Raw genomic sequence first — 18,059 nt, forward strand, 5'->3', positions numbered from 1 at the left:
CCGAACCCCCCGGCTCAGATTTGGGGGGCTCGGGGTGGGTCCCGAACCCCCCGGGAGGGATTTTGGGGTCCTGGGTGGGATTTTGGGGAGCCGGGAGAGGGTCCCGAACCCCCCGGGTGGGATTTTGGGGTGCCGGGGGAGGGTCCCGAACCCCCCGTGTGGGATTTTGGGGTGCCGGGGGTGGGTCCGGACCCCCCGGCTCAGATTTGGGGTGCCGGGGGTGGGTCCGGACCCCCCGGCTCAGATTTGGGGTGCCGGGGGTGGGTCCGGACCCCCCGGCTCAGATTTGGGGTGCCGGGGGTGGGTCCCGAACCCCCCGGGTGGGATTTTGGGGGGCCGAAGGTGGGGGTGACAGCCCTGGGTGTGTCCCCAATTCAGGGCAGGGGTCCCTCAAACCCCCAGACCCCCAAATCCAACCCTCGGACCCCCCCAAATTCCCCCTCCACCCAAAAAAAAACCCAAAAATCCCCAAAAAAAACCCAAAAAATAGCCCAAAAAATCCCCAAAAATCCCCAAAAAATCCCCAAAAATCCCCAAACTTCGGGGGTCCCGCCGCCCCCCTTTTCTTGGGGGGGGAGCCCAGCAGGGCCCCGCCCCGGGGGGTGGGCGGGGCCGCCCCCCCGAGGGATTAATTAGCGCTAATTACTGTTGTGCTGCTGCCGAGCCCCGGCGGGTCCCGGCACGCCCCGCTCGCGGCGTTCCCAGGGATCGCGGCTGGGGAGGGGGGGGTCCCCGAGGGGTCCCCAAAATGTCCCCAAACCCCCCCAAAACCCCAGGACCCCCCTCCCCACCCTAAACTCCTTCCAAAAGTGCCAAAATCCCCCCAAAAAACGCCGAAATCCCCCCCAAAAAGTGCTAGGAATCACCCCAATAAAAGGTAAAATCACTCCCAAAAGTGCTAAAATCCGCAAAAAAGTGCTAAAATCCCCACAAAAAAAGCGCTAAAATTTCCCCAAAAGTGCTAAAATTCCCCCAAAAATTGCTAGTCACCCCAAAAGTGCTGAAATCGCCCCAAAAAGTGCTAAAATCCATGAAAAAAGGGTAAAATCCCCCAAAATGGGCTAAAGTCGCCCCAAAAATCACCAAAATCCTCCAAAAAAGTGCTAAAATCTTCCAAAAAGTGCTACAATTCCCCCAAAAAAAGCTAAAATCCACCAAAAAAAGGCTTAAATCCCCCCAAAAATGCTAAAATCCCCCCAGAAGCCCTGGACAACGCCCTCCCCACAAAGACCCCTCTCCAAAAACACATGACTCCCCCCAAAAAGCCCGGATAACCCCAAAAAATCCAGATACCCCCCCCCAAAAAAAATCAATTCCCCTCAAAAAAACCCCTAACTCCCCGAAAAACCCCAGATCACCCCCAAAAAACCAGATATCGCCCCAAAAAATCCACATACCCCCAAAAAAATCTGATATCCCCCCCAAATTTAACCTGATAACCCCCCAAAAAACCCTAAATCCCCCCCAAAAAACCCAGATAACCCCCAAAAAAACCCCAGATACCCCTAAAAAAAACATGACGCCCCCCCCAAAAAATGTAGATTCCCCCCCAAAAAAGCCTAACACCCCCCAAAAAACCGAAACATTCCCCCCCAAAAACCCCAGGTATGCCCCCAAAAAAGCCGTAAACCCCCCCCCCCTAAAAGTCCCAGACCCCCCCCAAAAAAGCCCTAAACCCCCCCCCAAACCCCCTCACAAACCCCATAAACCCCCATCGGGTGCCACCCCCCGGGTGTCCCCCCCAATGTCCCCTGACCCCCCCCAGACCCCCCAAATCCCCTTCCCCATCCCCGAGACCTCCCAAAAAAAACCCCAAACCCCCCAAAAAGCCCTAACCCCCCCAAAAAAAGCCCTAAAGCCCCCCCCCCCCAAACCCTCAAAAACCCCATAAACCCCATTGGGTGCCACCCCCCCCCCGGTGTCCCCAGCCCCCCAAAAAGCCCCACCCAGTATTGTCCCCAGCCCCCCAAAAAGCCCCAAATTCACCCCAAATTTCCCCCCCCCAGGCGGCGCCGATGGCGAGCGAGCGGCTGCGCAGCGCCCAGGACCTGCTGGACCTCACCTTCCAGTGTGAGCGGGCCCGGGGACACCCCAAAATCTGGGGGACCCCCACCCCAAAACCCGAGCGACCCCCACCCCAAAATCTGGGTGTGCCCCCCAGCCCTAAATCTGGGTGTGCCCCACGCCAAAGCCTTTATCCCCCACCCCAAATCCATGTTTCCCACCCCAAATCCATGACCCCAAATCCTCTATCCTGACCCCAAATCCCGTTTCCACCCCAAATCCATCACCCCAAATCCTCTATCCTGACCCCAAATCCCGTTTCCCACCCCAAATCCATGACCCCAAATCCTCTATCCTGACCCCAAATCCCGTTTCCCACCCCAAATCCATGACCCCAAATCCTCTATCCTGACCCCAAATCCCATTTTCCACCCCAAATCCATGAACCCCAATCCCGTTTCCCACCCCAAATCCATGACCCCAAATCCCGTTTCCCACCCCAAATCCAGCGCTGGCCATGCAGCACATGGACCTGAAGCAGGTGGAGCTGGACACGGCCGTGGCCAAAGTGGACGAATCCTTTATTCCCACCCCAAATCCTTTATCCCACCCCAAATCCATGACCCCAAATCCTCTATCCTGACCCCAAATCCCATTTTCCACCCCAAATCCATGACCCCAAATCCCGTTTCCCACCCCAAATCCAGCACTGGCCATGCAGCACATGGACCTGAAGCAGGTGGAGCTGGACACGGCCGTGGCCAAAGTGGATGAATCCTTTATTCCCACCCCAAATCCTTTATCCCACCCCAAATCCATGACCCCAAATCCGCTATCCTGACCCCAAATCCCATTTTCCACCCCAAATCCATGACCCCAAATCCCGTTTCCCACCCCAAATCCAGCGCTGGCCATGCGGCACATGGACCTGAAGCAGGTGGAGCTGGACACAGCCGTGGCCAAAGTGGACGAATCCTTTATTCCCACCCCAAATCCTTTATCCCACCCCAAATCCATGACCCCAAATCCTCTATCCTCACCCCAAATCCCATTTCCCACCCCAAATCCATCACCCCAAATCCTCTATCCTGACCTCTATCCTGACCCCAAATCCCGTTTCCCACCCCAAATCCAGCGCTGGCCATGCAGCACATGGACCTGAAGCAGGTGGAGCTGGACACGGCCGTGGCCAAAGTGGATGAATCCTTTATTCCCACCCCAAATCCTTTATCCCACCCCAAATCCATGACCCCAAATCCTCTATCCTGACCCCAAATCCCGTTTCCCACCCCAAATCCAGCGCTGGCCATGCAGCACATGGACCTGAAGCAGGTGGAGCTGGACACGGCCGTGGCCAAAGTGGACGAATTGTCCCGGCAGCTCGAGTCCCTCTGGACAGACGGGCCCGGACCCCCCCCCAAAGTGAGCGCCGGGATTTCGGGATTTTTTGGGGGGATTTTGGGGAGGGGGCGCACCTCCCCACCCCCCCCACCCCCGTTCATTCCAACCTTTTTAACCCCCTCGTGGCCAGGAGCAGAGCAGCCCCGGCCGGAGCCGCTCGGGCCGCCGGAGCCTCCTCGGGGACGGTCTGGAATTGGGGGGGGGGCTCGGCGACCCTCTGGGGCGACCCCCGCCCCATTTCCTGGGGGGGGACGAGCGCGCCCCCTCCCCCCGGCCCAAGGTGCTGGCGGTGCCCAGCCCGGGGGGGGCAGGGGGCGGCAGAGCCCCCTCCCCACGGCCCCTCCGGCCCTTCGAGATGCTGGGGGGGCTCGGGGGGTCCCCGGGGGGGGCGTTCGGGGCCGAGAGACCCCCGGCCCCCCCCCCCGTACGAGGTGCAGGCGCTGTACCCGTCCCTGAGCGGCCCCCCCGGAACGTTCCGGGCACAGGGTAAGGGACACGGGGACACCGGGGGGACAGGGGGGGACAAGGAGGGGGACGAGGGGGGTGACATGGGGGGACAGAGAGGGGACACCGGGGGGGCAAGAGGGGGGAAATGGGGGGGACACCAGGGGGACAAGGGGATGACAGAGACGGGGAAAAAGACGGACAAGGAGGGGGATGAGGGGGGGGTGACATGGGGAGACAGAGAGGGGACACAGGGGGACATGGGGAGGACACTGGGGGGGCAAGAGGGGGAAAATGGGGGGGACAACAGGGGGACAAAGGGGGTGACAGAGAGGGGGACACCGGGGGGACATGTGGGGGCAGTGAGGGGGACATGGGGGGGACAGAGAGGGGATGAAGGGGGACATGGGGGGTGACATGGGGGGATAAGGGGGACAGACAGGGGATAAGGGGGGGACATGGGGGGAGCAAGGGGGGACATGGGGGAGATATTTGGGGACAGAGAGGGGGACACCGGAGGGACATCGAGGGGGATTGGGGGCACAGCGAGGGGACAGAGGGGGGACACGGATGGGGACATAGGAAGACATTGAGGGGACACGAGGGGTGGACATCGAGGGGACACTCTGTCCCGGGGTGCCTGGCTCTGTCTGGGGGTGTCCCCTGAGTCCTGTCCCCGTGTCCCCATCCCTGTCCCCAACCCTGTCCCCGTGTCCCCAACCCCTCCCGGGCTGTCCCCAAAACCCTCCCGGACTGTCCCCAACCCTGTCCCCGTGTCCCCCAAACCCCTCCCGGGCTGTCCCCAACCCCTCCCGGGCTGTCCCAAAACCCTCCCGGACTGTCCCCAACCCTGTCCCCGTGTCCCCAACCCCTCCCAGGCTGTCCCCAACCCCTCCTGGGCTGTCCCCAACCCTGTCCCCGTGTCCCCAAACCCCTCCCGGGCTGTCCCCAACCCTCCCGGGCTGTCCCCAAAACCCTCCCGGACTGTCCCCAACCCTGTCCCCGTGTCCCCAACCCCTCCCGGGCTGTCCCCAACCCTGTCCCCGTGTCCCCAACCCCTCCCGGGCTGTCCCCAGCCCCTCCCGGGCTGTCCCCAACCCTGTCCCATGTCCCCAAACCCTCCCAGGCTGTCCCCAACCCTGTCCCCATGTCCCCAACCCCTCCCGGGCTGTCCCCCAACCCTGTCCCCGTGTCCCCAACCCCTCCCGGGCTGTCCCCAACCCCTCCCAGGATGTCCCCAACCCTGTCCCCGTGCCCCCAAACCCCTCCCGGGCTGTCCCCAACCCTGTACCCATGTCCCCAAACCCCTCCCAGGCTGTCCCCAACCCCTTCCAGGCTGTCCCCAACCCTGTCCCCATGTCCCCAAACCCCTCCTGGGCTGTCCCCAACCCTGTCCCCATGTCCCCAAACCCCTCCCGGGCTGTCCCCAACCCTGTCCCCGTGTCACCCCCCCCCCCAGATGACCTCGGCATCAAACGGCGGCCGCAGAAAAGTTGGAACGAGTCCGACCTGGACGTGGCCTACGAGAAGAAAACGGGGGGCTACGACCGTGAGAGGGGGGCTGGGGACCTGGGGGACACCGGGGACACCGGGGGGGTGGCACTTGATGGGGTTTGTGGGGGTTTTGAGGGGTTTGGAGGGGGTTTTCTGGGGGGTGTCAGGGGTGTCGGAAGGGGATTTTGGGGGGTCTCGGGGGTCAGGGGACATTGGGGGACACCGGGGGGTGGCACAGGAAGGTGGGGCTGGCATCTGATGGGGTTTGTGGGGGTTTTGAGGGGTTTGGAGGGGGTTTTTGGGGGGGTCTGGGCTTTTTGGGGGGGAGTTTAGGACGGGGAGGGGGTTCCAGGGCTTTTTAGGGGCGGGTCTGGGGGCTTTTTTGGGGAGATCTAGGGTGGAGAGGGAATTCTAGGATTTTTGGGGGGGGGCCTCTAAGGCTTTTTAGGGGTTCAAACCTTTTCGGGAGGGGCTCCAAAGGGGGGAGGGGGGGAATCCCAAGCTCCTCACCTTTTTGGGGTGGGGTCCCCCCCCAACAATGACCTCCGTGTCCCCCCCCCCCCACCCAGGGACCCCCGAGGGACAACCCCGCCCCACCCTGGGGCTGTGGAGGGAATCCAGCCTGGACGGGGCCGGGCCGGGCAGGTGAGCCCGGATTTTTGGGGTGGTGATGAGGGGGGGGAGGGGGCTCCAAACCTTAACACACCCCCCCCCCATTAAAAAAAAAACCTTTTTTAACCCTTTTAACCCTCCCCCCCCCGCGGCAGGACGGCGTTTTCGGGGGTCACAGCGCCACGTTACCGCGGAATTACAAGTGTCCCCCCTGGAACGGCGGCAGGAGGGGGGGGCGCCGCTTTTCCGGTCCCCCCCCGCGGCCAGGACGCTGCCCCGGGGGTGGCACCCGTGCCAGCAGCCGGTGTCGCGCATCCCCGTGCCCCCCCCGGCCGGGAGACCCCCCCGCCACAAGCCCCTGCCCCTCTCCATGATCTTCAGGCTGCAAAACGCGTTTTGGGAACAGGGGGGGCGCCGGGGGGGGGCCCCAGGGGCTTCCCTGCTCGCCCCCACCCCCGCGGGGGGGACACGGGGGTCACCCCAAAAGCTGCCGGCGCTGCCCCCGGCCCTCCCCGCGCTGGCTGGGGGGGAAGGTGAGAGGGGTTTGGGGGGTAAAAAAGGGGATTTGGGGGAGTTTGGGGGGTAAATAGGGGATTTGGGGGGATTTTTGGGGGGTAAAAAGTGGATTTGGGAGGGCTGGGGGGTTAAAAAGGGGATTTGGGGGGTCTGGAGAGGGGATCAAAATGTGTTTTGGGGGGGCTGGGAGTATTGAGAGGGGTTATTGGGGAGGGGTCCACGGGGTTCTGCCCTTTCCTCTTAATTTGAGGTCGGGTCGTCCCCCTCCTCAATTCCGGGGTCTCCACTCCGCCCTTTCCCTCCCTTCCCGATTTCGGGGTGTCCCCCTCCCCAATTCCGTGGTCTCCCCCTCACCCCCCTCCTCAATTCCGGGGTCTCCACTCCCCCCTTTTCTCTCCTCCCCAATTCCGGGGTCTCCCCCTTTTCCCCCTTCCCCAATTCCAGGGTCTCCCCCTTTTCCCTCCTCCCCAATTCCGGGGTCTCCCCCTTTTCCCCCTTCCCCAATTCCAGGGTCTCCCCCTTTTCCCTCCTCCCCAATTCCGGGGTCTCCCCCTTTTCCCCCCTTCCCCAATTCCGGGGTCTCCCCCTCACTCCCCCCTTTTTTCCCCCCTCCCCAGCTCCCCCCCGCCCCGCGCCCCCCGACCCTCCCGAGGCCGAGGCGGAGCTGGAGCGGCTCCTGCGGGGCTCGGACCCGGAGGGACCCCTGGAAGGACCCCCCGAGGGACCCCCGGAGGGACCCCCGGAGGGACCCCCCGAGGGACCCCCGGCCCGGCCCGCTGAGCCCCACGCGGCTGCAGCCGCTGCTGCCCCCCGAGGCCCGCAGGGTCCCCGAGTTCCAGGAGGTCGCGCGGGTCCTGGCGGAGATGCCGCGGCCCCTGAAGCGCCGGGGCTCGATGGAGCAGAGCCCCGGGCCCGCCGCCGCCCCGGCGCGCACCCGCCACTACCGGCAGCTGATCCCGCGCCTGCTGCACCGCCCCGGCACGGCGGCCACGCCGGGGGACGGCGGCGCGGAGGTGGCGCTGGCCTTGTCGCCTCCTCCTCCTCCTCCTCCTCCTCCTCCTCCTCCTCCCGTGGAGAGTTCGCCGCCGGTGGCACCGGCGGTGGCAGCGCCCGCGGGGGCGGGGCAGGTGCCGGTGAGTGGGGACAGCCAGGGTGTGGCACCGGCGGTGGCGTTGGCACTCTGGGACCCCCCCGGTCCTTGTCCCTCTGGGACCCCCGAGGTGTCATTGTCCCCCCCCGGTGTCACACGGTGTCCCTGTCCCTCTGGGACCCCCGAGGTGTCATTGTCCCCCCCCCCCCCCCGGTGTCACACGGTGTCCCTGTCCCTCTGGGACCCCCGAGGTGTCATTGTCCCCCCCACGGTGTCACACGGTGTCCCTGTCCCTCTGGGACCCCCGAGGTGTCATTGTCCCCCCCAGTGTCACACGGTGTCCCTGTCCCTCAGAGACCCCCGAGGTGTCATTGTCCCCCCCCCAGTGTCACACGGTGTCCCTGTCCCTCTGGGACCCCCGAGGTGTCATTGTCCCCCCCCCGGTGTCACACGGTGTCCCTGTCCCTCTGGGACCCCCGAGGTGTCATTGTCCCCCCCCCCCCCCCAGTGTCACACGGTGTCCCTGTCCCTCTGGGACCCCCGAGGTGTCATTGTCCCCCCCAGTGTCACACGGTGTCCCTGTCCCTCAGAGACCCCCGAGGTGTCATTGTCCCCCCCCCAGTGTCACACGGTGTCCCTGTCCCTCTGGGACCCCCGAGGTGTCATTGTCCCCCCCCCGGTGTCACACGGTGTCCCTGTCCCTCTGGGACCCCCGAGGTGTCATTGTCCCCCCCCCCCCCAGTGTCACACGGTGTCCCTGTCCCTCTGGGACCCCCGAGGTGTCATTGTCCCCCCCGGTGTCACACGGTGTCCCTGTCCCTCTGGGACCCCCGAGGTGTCATTGTCCCCCCCCCCCCCCAGTGTCACACGGTGTCCCTGTCCCTCTGGGACCCCCGAGGTGTCATTGTCCCCCCCCGGTGTCACACGGTGTCCCTGTCCCTCAGAGACCCCCGAGGTGTCATTGTCCCCCCCAGTGTCACACGGTGTCCCTGTCCCTCTGGGATGCCCCAGTCCTTGTCCCTTGGAGTCCCCCGAGGTGCTCTTGTCCCCTGGAATGCCCTGGGGGTGTCCTCTGTGTCGCCAATGTCCCCGGGGCTGTCCCGGGGTGATGTCCCCAAGGGCCAGGGTGGTGTCCTGGGGATGTCCCCAATATCCGGGGTGGTGTCCTGGGGATGTCCCCCAATGACCGGGGCTGTCCAGGGTGATGTCCCCAGTGTCTGGGGTTGTACCAGGGTGATGTCCCCAATGTCCGGGGTGGTGTCCTGGGATGTCCCAATGACCGGGGCTGTCCCAGGGTGATGTCCCCAATGTCCGGGGTGGTGTCCTGGGGATGTCCCAATGACCGGGGCTGTCCAGGGTGATGTCCCCAATGACCGGGGTGATGTCCCCGTGTCCCCTGAGCCCCCCGTTGTCGCAGGAGCTGCGCTCGGCCCTGCGCGACCCCTCCTCGCCGCGGCGCCGCCCCGGGGCGCGGGTGCGGCTGAACCCGCTGGTGCTGCTGCTGGACGCGGCCCTGACCGGAGAGCTGGATGTGGTGCAGCAGGCGGTGGCAGAGGTGACACCGGGGACAGCGGGGACAGGGGACAGCGGGGACACCGGGGAGGGGACAGTGGGAGCTGGATGTGGTGCAGCAGGCGGTGGCAGAGGTGACACCGGGGACAGGGGGGACAGCGGGGAGGGGCAGTGGGGACAGGGGGGAGGAGAGCAGGGACAAGGGGGGACAGTGGGGATGGAGTGGGGGACACGGAGAAGGGGTGGGGGACAGGGGGAACAAGGACAGGGGGGTGGGGGGCAATGGGGCAGGTGATTGGGGACAGTGGGAACAGGGACAGAGGGTGGGGGACAGGTGGGGACAGTGGGGACAGGGGTGCAGACAGTGGGGACAGGGGTGTGGGACAGGGGGGCTGGGTGACAGCGGGGACATCGGGGGTGTCCCAGGGGTGTCCCTAGGGGTGTCCCGGGTGGCAGTGAGGAGGCAGGTGGGGACAGGGGTGTGGGACAGGGGGGCTGGGTGACAGCGGGGACATCGGGGGTGTCCCGGGGTGTCCCGGGTGGCAGTGAGGGGACAGGCCGCTGTCCCCAGCTGAACGACCCGAGCCAGCCCAACGACGAGGGCATCACGGCGCTGCACAACGCCATCTGCGGCGCCAACTACGCCATCGTGGAGTTCCTGATCGCCAGCGGCGCCAACGTCAACTCCCCCGACAGCCACGGCTGGTGCGACACCGCGGGGGGACACAGGGGACGTGGGGGGACACAGGGGACACGGGGGACAGGACCCCGACAGCCACGGCTGGTGCGACACCGTGGGGGACAGTGGGGACACAGGGGATGTGGGGGGACACAGAGGACACGGGGGACAGGACCCCGACAGCCACGGCTGGTGCGACACCGCGGGGGACAGTGGGGACACCATGGGGACACGGGGGACAGGACCCCGACCGCCACGGCTGGTGCGACACCGTGGGGGGACACGGGGGACACAGGGGACGTGGGGGGACACATGGGACACGGGGGGACAGGACCCCGACCGCCACGGCTGCAACACCGCGGGGGACAGTGTGGACACCATGGGGACACAGGGAGACATGGGGGGACATGGGGGGACACGGGGGGGGACAATAGGGACATGGGGGGACTCGTGGGCTTGGAGGGTGGGACGGGGGACAGCGATGGAGGACAAGGGGACCCCAATATTCCCCAGTTGATTGGGGTCTCCAATAACAACCCCAACACCCCCCCAGCCCTCGGTGACCCCAAAAGCCCCAATAAACCCCCAACCCTCAGTGACCCCAAAAGCCCCCAAATGCCCCAAAACCTTGGTGACCCCGATAAACCCCAAAACCTCTGCGACCCCAAAAATCCCCCAAACACTTGATGACCCCAAAACACCTCCAATGCCCCCCAAACCCTCGGTGACCCCAATAAACCCCAAACCCTCAATGACTCCAAAACCCCTCAATGCCCCCCAAACCCTTGGTGACCCCAATAAACCCCAAACCCTCATGACCCCCAAACCCCACTAAACACCCCCGAACCTTTGGTGACCCCGATAAACCCCAAACCCTCAATGACCCCCAAACCCCCCCAAACCCTCGGTGACCCCAGTAAACCCCAAACCCTTGGTGACCCCAAAACCCCCGAAACCTTTAATTTCCCCACAAATCAGCTGTATTTAAAACCCTCCCTACCCCATAAAACAAACAATTTTTTGGGGAGGGTAAATCCCTCACTTTTGGGGGTGTTCCCTCAACTTTTGGGGGTAATCCGGATTTTCGGGGTCCCCGATTTCGCAGGACCCCGCTGCACTGCGCGGCCTCGTGCAACGACACCGGCGTGTGCGTGGCCCTGGTGCGCCACGGCGCCGCCATCTTCGCCACCACGGCCAGCGACGGCAGCCTGGCGGTGGAGAAATGCGACCCGTACCGCGAGGGCTACGCCGACTGCTCCAGCTACCTCATTGGTCTGAACTGGAGCACTGGGAGCACTGGGAGAGGGGCTGGGGGAGATGGGAGTGGTGGGGGATATGGGGGATGTGGGGTTATGGGGATACTGGGATTGGGAACTGGGGATACTGGGATTGGGAACTGGGATACTGGGGGGCTGTGGTGACCCCTGACTGCTCCAGTTACCTCACTGGTCTGAACTGGGAGCACTGGGAGGGACTGGAAGGGGATTGGGAGGGACGGGGGATGTGGGTTGTGGGGATACTGGGATTGGGAACTGGGGATACTGGGGGGTTTATGGTGCCCCCCGACGGCTCCAGCTACCTCACTGGTCTGAACTGGGAGCACTGGGAGCACTGGGAGAGGGGCTGGGGAGATGGGAGTGTGGGGGATATGGGGGATGTGGGGTTATGGGGATATTGGATTGGGAACTGGGGATACTGGGATTGGGAACGGGGGATACTGGGAGGCTGTGGTGACCCCTGGCTGCTCCAGTTACCTCACTGGTCTGAACTGGGAGCACTGGGAGGGACTGGGGATGTGGGGGATGTGGGGTTATGGGGATACTGGGATTGGGAACTGGGGATACTGGGAGGCTGTGGTGACCCCTGGCTGCTCCAGTTACCTCACTGGTCTGAACTGGGAGCACTGGGAGGCACTGGGGATGTGGGGGATGTGGGGTTATGGGGATACTGGGATTGGATACTGGGGATACTGGGGGGTTTATGGGTGATGGTGGATAGGAAGGTCATGGGGGTTATGGGGAGATTTGGGGATATTTTGGGGATATCTGGGGATATTTTGGGGATATTTGGGGATATTTTGGGGTTTCTGTCAATGTGCTGGCACCGGGGCGGTCTGGGGGTCTCGGGGCGGTTTTGGGGTGACAGTCTGGGTTTTGGGGTGTCCCCACAGAGGTGGAGCAGGGCATGGGGTGCTGAACAGCGGGGATTTGGGGATATTTTGGGGATATCTGGGGATATTTTGGGGATATTTTGGGGATATCTGGGGATATTTTGGGTTTCTGTCAATGTGCTGGCACCGGGGCGGTTTGGGGGTCTCGGGGCAGTTTTGGGGTGGACAGTCTGGGTTTCGGGGTGTCCCCGCAGAGGTGGAGCAGGGCATGGGGGTGCTGAACAGCGGGGATTTGGGGATATTTTGGGGATATCTGGGGATATTTTGGGGATATTTGGGGATATTTTGGGGTTTCTGTCAATGTGCTGGTACCGGGGCGGTTTGGGGGTCTCGGGGCAGTTTTGGGGTGACAGTCTGGGTTTCGGGGTGTCCCCGCAGAGGTGGAGCAGGGCATGGGGGTGCTGAACAGCAGGGATTTGGGAATATTTATGGGATATCTGGGATATTTTGGGGATATTTTTTGGGGATATCTGGGGATATGCTGGCACCGGGGCAGTTTGGGGTCTCGGGGCGGTTTTGGGTGACAGTCTGGGTTTCGGGGTGTCCCCGCAGAGGTGGAGCAGGGCATGGGGGTGCTGAACAGCGGCGTGGTGTACGCGCTCTGGGACTACAGCGCCGAGTTCGGGGACGAGCTCTCGTTCCGGGAGGGGGAGCCGGTGACGGTTCTGCGCCGCGAGCCCCCGAGGAGCTGGACTGGTGGTGGGGGTCCCTCTACGGCCACGAGGGATACGTGCCCCGCAACTACTTCGGGGTGAGGGGGGGTCCCGGGGGCACCTGAGGGGGCTGGGGCATTTGGGGAGGGGTCCCATAAGGGATAAATCCATAGGGGAGGGGTCCTGTAGGGGATAAATCCATTGGGGAGGGGTCCCATAGGGGATAAATCCATTGGGGAGGGGTCCTGTGAAGGGATAAATCCATTGGGGAGGGGTCCCATAGGGATAAATCCATTTGGGGAGGGGTCCCATAGGGGATAAATCCATAGGGAGGGGTCCCATAGGGATAAATCCATAGGGGAGGGGTCCCATAGGGGATAAATCCATAGGGGAGGGGTCCCATAGGGATAAATCCATTGGGGAGGGGTCCCATAGGGGATAAATCCATAGGGGAGGGGTCCCATAGGGGATAAATCCATAGGGGAGGGGTCCCATAGGATAAATCCATAGGGGAGGGGTCCCATAAGGGATAAATCCATTGGGGAGGGGTCCCATAGGGATAAATCCATTGGGGAGGGGTCCCCTAAGGATAAATCCATTGGGGAGGGGTCCCATAGGGGATAAATCTATAGGGGAGGGGTCCTGTAGGATTATTTTTTGGGATTGGGGTTTTTTTGGGGTGGTTGGGTTTTTTTTCGGGTTCTTTTGGATTGTGGTATTTTGGGGTGGTTGGGGTTTTTTTTTGGGGTTTTTTTTCGGGATTGGGATTTTTTTGAGGATTGGTTTTTTTTGGGGTGGTGGGTTGTTTTGGGTTTTTTTTGGGATTGGGTTTTTTTTGGGTGGTTGGTGTTTTTTTGGGTTTTTTTTCGGGATTGGGATTTTTTTGGGATTGGTTTTTTTTGGGTGGTTGGGGGTTTTTTTTGGGTTTTTTTTTCGGGATTGGGATTTTTTTGGGATTGTTTTTTTTTGGGGTGGTTGGGGGTTTTTTTTGGGTTTATTTTTTTCGGGATTGGGATTTTTTTGGGATTGTTTTTTTTTGGGGTGGTTGGGTGGTTTTTTTTTGGGATTTGGATTTTTTGGGGCTGTTGGGTGTTTTTTTGGGTTTCATTTTGGGGTGTGTGGGGGGGGTCTCACCTCCCCTTCCCTCCCCCAGCTCTTCCCGAGGGTTCGGCCGCAGCGGAAGAAAATCTGAGGGGGGGTCCCGGCCCCCCTCCCCCACCCCAAATCGGGACACGCCCCCTTTGCTGCCCCTCCCCCCCCCCCCCCGTGGTGCCCTCCCCCCCCTTTTTGGGATTTTTTGGGATAAAAACCTTTGGATGCTCCCAGGGGGGTTTTCTTGTCATTTTGGGGGGTGGGTGGTGACAAATTTGGGGACACTTTGAGGGTGGGGAGGGGACACAGGGGGTGACACCGGTGTCATCGGTACCGAAGCAGAATTTATTGATGGGGACAACCCCGAAATCCCGCCCCAAAAAACCCCAAAATCCCAAAAAACCCAAAATTCTGCCGGGAACGGGGGAGGGAGGGGATTTGGGGTGGGGGGGGGGGGGGGTCTTGGGGAGATCCACGAGGATTTGGGAGGATCCAGGAAGGTTCTGGAAGGTTCCAGGGGGATCTGGGATGGTTCTGGAAGGTTCCAGGAGGATCTGGGATGGTTCTGGAAGGTTCCAGAGGGATCTGGGATGGTTCTGGAAGGTTCCAGGAGGATCTGGGATGGTTCTGGAAGGTTCCAGGAGGATCTGGGATGGTTCTGGAAGGTTCCAGGGGGATCTGGGATGGTTCTGGAAGGTTCCAGGGGGATCTGGGATGGTTCTGGAAGGTTCCAGAGGATCTGGGATGGTTCTGGAAGGTTCCAGGGGGATCTGGGATGGTTCTGGAAGGTTCCAGGGGGATCTGGATGGTTCTGGAAGGTTCCAGGAGGATCTGGGATGGTTCTGGAAGGTTCCAGGAGGATCTGGATGGTTCTGGAAGGTTCCAGAGGGATCTGGGATGGTTCTGGAAGGTTCCAGGGGGATCTGGGATGGTTCTGGAAGGTTCCAGGAGGATCTGGGATGGTTCTGGAAGGTTCCAGAGGGATCTGGGATGGTTCTGGAAGGTTCCAGAGGGATCTGGGATGGTTCTGGAAGGTTCCAGAAGGATCTTGGATGGTTCAGGATGGTCCCGGAAGTATCTGGGATGGTTCCGGGGGATCTGGAAAGTTCTGGAAGGTTCCAGAGATCATTCCCTCCTTCCCAGCGATGAGGGGGTTGCTCTGGGATGGTTCTGGGGGATCCAGGAGGATCTGGAAGGTTCCAGACGGGTGTTCCCATCAGGAATTCCCTACTTCCCGGCAATGAGGGGGTTCTGGGGGGATCCAGGAGGATCTGGAAGGTTCCAGGAGGATCTGGGATGGTTCTGGAAGGTTCCAGACGGGTGTTCCCATCAGGAATCCCTACTTCCCGGCGATGAGGGGGTTCTGGGGGATCCAGGAGGATCTGGAAGGTTCAGACAGGTGTTCCCATCAGGAATTCCCTACTTCCCGGCGATGAGGGGGTTGCGCAGCACCACGATGACGGAGTCGCCGCGCAGGAACATCTTGGAGATGTAGCGGTCCTTGTTGACCGGCTTGGATTTCTTCTTGCCCTTGCCGCTCTTGGGCACCTCCGTCCACATCTCCTTGACGTTCTCCAGCACCATGTTACAGTGCCTGGGGGGGGAAACGGGATTTTCGGGGGAAAAACGGGATTTTGGGGACAGGAAATAGAGTTTGAGGGAAAACACGGGGATTTTTTGGGGGAAAAAAATGGGATTTTTTGGGGGAAAAATGGGATTTTTTTTGGGGGGAAAATTGGGATTTTGGGATCACAAAATGGAGTTTGAGGAAATAAAACAGGATTTTGGGGGGGGAAATGGGAATTTGGTGGGGGGAAGGGATTTTGTGGTCAGGAAATGGAGTATTTGGGGGGAAAACATGGATTTTGGGGAAAAAGGCGATTTGGGGATAAAAAAATGGGATTTTGGGGTCAGGAAATGGAGTTTGGGGGGGGGAATGGATTTTTGGGGTAAAAAATGGGATTTCGGGATCAGGAAATGGAGTTAGAGAAAAAAAACGGGGATTTCACGGGGGGGGGGAATGGGAATTTTGGGGAAAAATGGGGATTTGAGGGGGGGAAATGGGAATTTTTGGGGGACACCATGGGGACACGGATCCGACCCTGGTGACACCTTGGGGACACCTTGGGGACACTGATCTGACTCTAGGAGAACTGGGGTGATCCTGGTGACACCAGTGGGGACACTGAGGACACCTTGGGGACACCTTGGGGACACCTTGGGGACACTGATCTGACCCTAGGAGAACTGGGGTGATCCTGGTGACACCGTGGGGACACCGAGGACACCATGGGGACACCTTGGGGACACCTTGGGGACACTGATCTGACTGTGGTGACACCGTGGTGACCCTGGTGACACCATGGGAACATTGATATGACCCTGGTGACACCATGGGGACAGCATGAGGACACCATGGGGACATTGTTCTGACCCTAGGAGAACTGGGGTGATCCTGGTGACAACCGTGGGGACACTGAGGACACCATGGGGACACCATGGTGACACCTTGGGGACACTGATCTGACCCTAGGAGAAACTGGGGTGATCCTGGTGACACCGTGGGAACACCGAGGACACCATGGGGACACCTTGGGGACACCTTGGGGACACTGATCTGACTGTGGTGACACCGTGGTGACCCTGGTGACACCATGGGAACATTGATATGACCCTGGTGACACCATGGGGACAGCATGGGGACAGCATGGGGACAGCATGGGGACACGATGGGGACATTGTTCTGACCCTAGGAGAACTGGGGTGATCCCGATGACACCGTGGTGACCCTGGTGACACCTCGGGGACACTGATCTGACCGTGGTGACACCCTGGGGACACTGAGGACACCACGAGGACACCATGGGGACACTGATCTGACCCTGGGGACACAATGGTGACCCTGGTGACACCATGGGAACATTGATATGACCCTGGTGACACCTTGGGGACACTGAGGACAGCATGAGGACACCATGGGGACACCATGGGGACACCATGAGGACACCATGGGGACACCATGGGGACACTGATCTGACCCTGGGGACACAATGGTGACCCTGAGGACACCATGGGAACACTGATCTGACCCTGGTGACACCTTGGGGACACTGAGGACACCACGAGGACACCATGGGGACACCATGGGGACACTGATCTGACCCTGGGGACACGGAGGACACACCTGTCGAAGGCCTTGACGCGGCCCAGCAGCTTCTTGTTGTTGCGGCAGTTGATGAGCACCTGTGTGTTGTTCTTGACGCTCTGCGTCAGCACCGACAGCGGGCCCGTGTTGAACTCCTCCTCCTCGCGCTTCTGCAGCTCCTCGGGCGTCATCTCGCTCTTGGGCTTGTTCAGCAGGCTCCTGGGGACACCAGGGGGACGTTGGGGACACCAGGGACATCAGGATACCATGGGGACATCAAGGGAACACGGGGACATGGAGGGACACAGGGACACGGAGATTGTTCTCTGGGGCCATCTCGCTCTTGGGCTTGTTCAGCGGCTCCTGGGGACACCAGGGGGACATCAGGGACATCAGAGGGACATGGAGAGATGGTGGGGGACATCAAGAGACTACGGAGACATGGAGGGACACAGGGACACGGAGATCGTTCCTGGGGCCATCTCGCTCTTGGGCTTGTTCAGCGCTCCTGGGGACACCAGGGGGACTTTGGGGACATCATGGACATCGTGGGTACATCAAGGGAACACGGGGACATAGGGACATGGAGATCATTCTTTGGTGTCTTCTCATTGGGAGGGGACGGGACGTTGGGGACATCAGGGACATCGTGGGGACATCAGGGACATCGTGGGGACATCAAGGGAACACGGGGACATAGGGACATGGAGATCATTCTTTGGTGTGGTCTCGTTCTTGGGCTTGTTCAGCGGCTCCTGGGGACACCAGGGACATCGTGGGGACATCAGAGGGACATGGAGAGATGGTGGGGACATCAAGAGACCACGGGGACATGGAGGGACACAGGGACACGGAGATCGTTCCTGGGGCCATCTCGCTCTTGGGCTTGTTCAGCGGCTCCTGGGGACACCAGGGGGACGTTGGGGACATCATGGACATCATGGGGACATGATGGACATCGTGGGTACATCAAGGGAACACGGGGACATAGGGACATGGAGATCATTCTTTGGTGTCGTCTCGTTCTTGGGCTTGTTCAGCGGCTCCTGGGGACACCAGGGGGACGTTGGGGACACCAGGACATCATGGGGACATCGTGGGGACATGATGGACATCGTGGGGACATCAAGGAACACGGGGACATAGGGACATGGAGATCATTCTTTGGTGTCGTCATCTTGCTCTTGGGCTTGTTCAGCGGCTCCTGGGGACGTTGGGGACATCAGGGACATCGTGGGGACAGAATG

The 18,059-nt window shown here is 61.4% G+C and overlaps 2 protein-coding genes across 2 annotated transcripts; one reads left to right on the forward strand and one right to left on the reverse strand.

Moving 5' to 3' along the window:
- Positions 1-2,015: 2,015 nt before the first annotated feature.
- Positions 2,016-13,782, forward strand: LOC137466164 (relA-associated inhibitor-like). Its single transcript, XM_068178018.1, is given in 14 exon segments — positions 2,016-2,070; positions 3,305-3,426; positions 3,536-3,884; positions 5,309-5,398; positions 5,913-5,988; positions 6,134-6,156; positions 6,159-6,379; positions 7,089-7,642; positions 8,918-9,116; positions 9,645-9,778; positions 10,858-11,024; positions 12,475-12,597; positions 12,600-12,673; positions 13,729-13,782. Coding segments are annotated over 14 exon segments (2,226 nt in total). The 3' UTR covers positions 13,768-13,782.
- Positions 13,783-15,035: 1,253 nt separating this feature from the next.
- On the reverse strand, positions 15,036-17,055 carry LOC137466169 (small nuclear ribonucleoprotein Sm D2-like). The gene is made up of 2 exons (XM_068178021.1): positions 16,852-17,055; positions 15,036-15,261 (listed from the first exon to the last, which is right to left on the reverse strand). The coding sequence occupies exons 1-2, from the start codon at positions 17,001-17,003 to the stop codon at positions 15,087-15,089; spliced, it is 327 nt and encodes a 108-aa protein (XP_068034122.1). The 5' UTR covers positions 17,004-17,055; the 3' UTR covers positions 15,036-15,086.
- Positions 17,056-18,059: the final 1,004 nt, after the last annotated feature.

This window comes from Anomalospiza imberbis, unplaced genomic scaffold (assembly GCF_031753505.1).
Source record: "Anomalospiza imberbis isolate Cuckoo-Finch-1a 21T00152 unplaced genomic scaffold, ASM3175350v1 scaffold_145, whole genome shotgun sequence".
Classification (NCBI taxonomy): Eukaryota; Metazoa; Chordata; class Aves; order Passeriformes; family Viduidae; genus Anomalospiza; species Anomalospiza imberbis.